At 36.0% G+C, this 3,872-nt stretch overlaps 1 protein-coding gene across 1 annotated transcript; it reads left to right on the top strand.

The window, feature by feature from the left end:
• Positions 1-2,395: 2,395 nt before the first annotated feature.
• LOC103438182 (transcription factor MYB16-like) lies at positions 2,396-3,872 on the top strand. The gene is made up of 3 exons (XM_008376716.2): positions 2,396-2,528; positions 2,722-2,851; positions 3,097-3,872. Exons 1-3 carry the CDS (start codon positions 2,396-2,398, stop codon positions 3,803-3,805), a joined length of 972 nt encoding a protein of 323 aa, XP_008374938.1. The 3' UTR covers positions 3,806-3,872.

Consider the following 3,872-nt stretch of genomic DNA (forward strand, 5'->3'; position numbering starts at 1 on the left):
TTTTTAAAGAAAAAAGTTAAAAACAAAACTGAAATAGTTATTAGTTTGATTATCAAAAGGCTCTTGGACAAAAAAATTTAGCTTAATTATAGTAATGGTGTCTGAAAACATATACTTAAACGTGAAAGTGACCAATTATTCATATTCTAAAACCATCGATCTTAAATAGAAAATGCATGCATAATTGCATATGAATCCATTTACTATTGAATTAATTTTTTTATACAATCAACCAACAGGAAAGGGATCCTCTCCATATCCCTTCCACCAAATCCACCCAATCACTCAATCCGGGCCGTTGAAATTTGATCCAACAGCTAAAAACAGAGGGTCCCTTTAAAAGTTATAATAACTTTAGCCGTTTAATCAAATTTCAAGGGTCCAGATTGGATGATTTGGTGGATTTGGTAGAAGAGATCCGGAGAGGATCCCTTTCCCAACCAACATGGTATCATAACATTAATACATATATTATATATTATCTAAACTATATATTAATAAAACACTCATTGTCAACCAAAATTCTATGAAATTAGTAGTTTAACCCTCTAACTAAAACTAAACATGAATAAGAAATATGGGCATAAATGTAATTTCACACAATCAAAATTTTGCTGTTTTTTTTCAAAGACTCACCTACATGTAATTATAACATATCTTTAATTAAAAACTAAAAATAAATAAAAAATAAAGCCTCTCCACATTCCCACATTCTCTATCTCTCTCTTCCTCTCTCCTTCTACTTCAAAAACAAAAATAAAAAAAATTGACTCACACTTTGTGTGTGCCCATATGCTAGTATATAAATTAAAGGGAATTTTTACTTTAGTATCCTCAAATTTATCAAAATTCATTTTTTTACTACACTTACTTTTTTCGTCTCATTTTTATATTTAAAGTTACAATTTCTTGTCAAAATCATACTTCTCTTAGTCTTTTTGTTAAGTTATTCGTTAAACAATAATGTGACAGGTCTTTGACCCACCAAAAAGTTTAAAATTATCCAAACTCATAAATCCTTTTTGATTACTTAAAAGAATCATAAATATTGGAATTTTTTTTAAATTAAAATACAAAAAATAAAAAATATTTTCCCTGCCACTCCCATTATCCCATCCTCACTCGTGCAACCTCCTACACAACATTCCCACCGCCACCGGACTCTCCCCCACCCCATACCAACCCGACCCACTCCAATTCTACACCAACGCAACCCCCTTCTCCTTATCCCGGCGGGTACTCGTCCCACTTGTGTCTATCTTTGCGTCGAACATGTTCGTGTAGTTCGCCTCTGTCGCGTTGTCCAAAACGTCATTGTTTGGCTTGAACATTGTGTAGCCGAGTCTTGGTACGAATTGATTATAAATGAGAATTTGGTTTGGCAGTGAATTTGAGAATTGGAATTACAATGACTTGTCGTAGCCGGTCTAGAATCGACTTTGAAGCAGATGTGCGATGCTCTTTATCTCAAAAGTCCAATCTCAGCCCTTGTGGACAGCCTGCGCCCCAGATTAAACTCCCCCACTCGCCACTCCCCATAAGAGACAAAGGAAGAGGGTGAGATTATACTGGTATTCGAAAAGTGCAGGCAAAGATTTTTAATTTATTTTCCAATTTTGCAGGTTTTCGAAATATTATTTGGTAAATAACTAATTAAGTTTATTTGTTGACTTCTTCGATTTATCATTTCTTTTTCTTTTCTTTTTTTTTTAAATGATTTGGTGTCCAAAAGGCATGTCACACCATCATTTAATGGATGACTTAATCGACAGACTAACTGAAATATGATTTTGGAAGAAACACGTACTTTAAATATGAATGTAAATCAACAAACAATAAGTATAGTAAGGTGAGAATTTAAGAATAATAAAGTGTAAGTTACCCATAAATTAATTATGGGAAAAGAAACTTTAAGCGTAGCTGCTGTCTGATATATGATGTTTTCAACTAGACGTACGTGGGACACAAATCTTTACTTTTTGAACTGCATGTATATAATACTCATAACAGCAAATTTAAACTACATTATTACTAGTCTATTGTGGGTAAAATTCATTTCTCTTCTTCTCAGTGTAGATAATATCATTTGTTGAAAAAAAAAATTACAACGGCTCTAACCCTGGCCTAGTAAATATAGCAATCCAAATATTAATTCTTACAGAAAGAAAGGGTAGTAGGACAAATAGATCATAAATTCCACATTGGTGTTAAAAAAATAAAAACTCATTTGTTCCCCATATAAATAGTAACGCAATGTTGCCGTTCTAGGTCCCAACACAATAGTAACGCAATGTTACAGAAAAGGAAATCCTAGTTGCTGGCTAACTAGCTACCTCTCTAATCTTAACATCACCATTTCCACCAAGATATATACTACATCCGTCAAGCTAGACAGATGAGAAAGTATAGTTCCTATGCGGCGTCAGGGATAAAGAGAGGTGCATGGACTCCTGAAGAGGACAGAAAGCTTTTAGCTTACATTCAACTACATGGCCATGGAAGCTGGCGTTCCTTGTCCCAGAAAGCTGGCAAGTACTTATGGGATGAGTTTAGGGTTGTGGTTATTGCGAGTTGTACGGCCTGTAGACGTTTTTGATGTACCGTTATCTAACATCTAATGAATGTTGTTTCCTTAAAAGAACCTAAATATCTTCCTCATCTTGCATGTAGTTAATTTGCTGATTCTAGCCTTAATTAACTTGGTCTTTTATATCCATACAGGTCTAAAAAGATGCGGGAAGAGCTGTAGGCTAAGGTGGAGAAACTACCTCAGACCTGATATTAAGAGGGGAAATTTCAGTTTGCACGAAGACCAAACCATCATTCAACTCCATGCACTTCTTGGCAACAGGTAAAATATATTATTAACGTTAATATTATTCTTAAACATTTATATACGTACAATAACTTTGATTCAAGAGAGCCATTTTATATTAAATATTTAGGGCATGCATGCATATTATCGTAGAACTTAATTTGTTTTTTTTGTTTTTTTTTTGTTCAATTTTCTTTTGTGATATCAATAAAACATACAAAACAGACACATTCTTGAAATAGTTAATGATGGATGTATAAATATCCATGTATGGTCTGTAGGTGGTCGGCCATAGCTACACACTTACCAAAGAGAACAGACAACGAGATCAAGAATTACTGGAACACACATCTGAAGAAAAGGTTGGCAAAGATAGGGTTGGACCCTGCAACCCATAAGCCCAAGGCTGCCATTCTTGGCTCTGCAAATGGCGACCCCAAAAACTTGTCAAATCTCAGCCACATTGCTCAGTGGGAAAGTGCCAGGATTCAAGCCGAAGCAAGATTTGTCAAAGAATCCAAACTACGTATGCATGCATCTGCGCCAGCGGCGTCGCTTTCCGATGAGCACCATCAGTTTGCTCCACCACTAGTTCCACAGTGCCTGGACATTCTACGAGCATCCGCATGGGAAAGCCTAATATCCATGTCAAAGTCATCGTCAAGATCGGCTGCCCTAATCGACGATACAAACGGCCAGGGTAATGTTTCATTCGGTGATCATCATCATGTTCATGATCATGGTGTTAATATGGTCGGCCAAGATTATGGTCCTAATTTTGAGGATCCAACATCTGACCAACAATTATCAAGCCTGATGGGATATGATGATGCAACGCCCATGTCATCAGTGCCCACTGGATCGATGGATGTTTATGAACTTTTCGGTCAATACTGTGGTAATGAATGCAGTGAATCATTGGCGGCACTCCATCACAATATCGGGTCTGAATTCGAGGATGCTTGGAATAGTTTGGAACAAATTATGTAAGAAGCAGGTGACATTTCCGATGACTAATTCTCCACGGCACCACTTGCAAGAAATTGTAGAACTAGCT

The sequence above is a fragment of the Malus domestica genome, chromosome 06, assembly GCF_042453785.1.
Source record: "Malus domestica chromosome 06, GDT2T_hap1".
Lineage (NCBI taxonomy): Eukaryota > Viridiplantae > Streptophyta > Magnoliopsida > Rosales > Rosaceae > Malus > Malus domestica.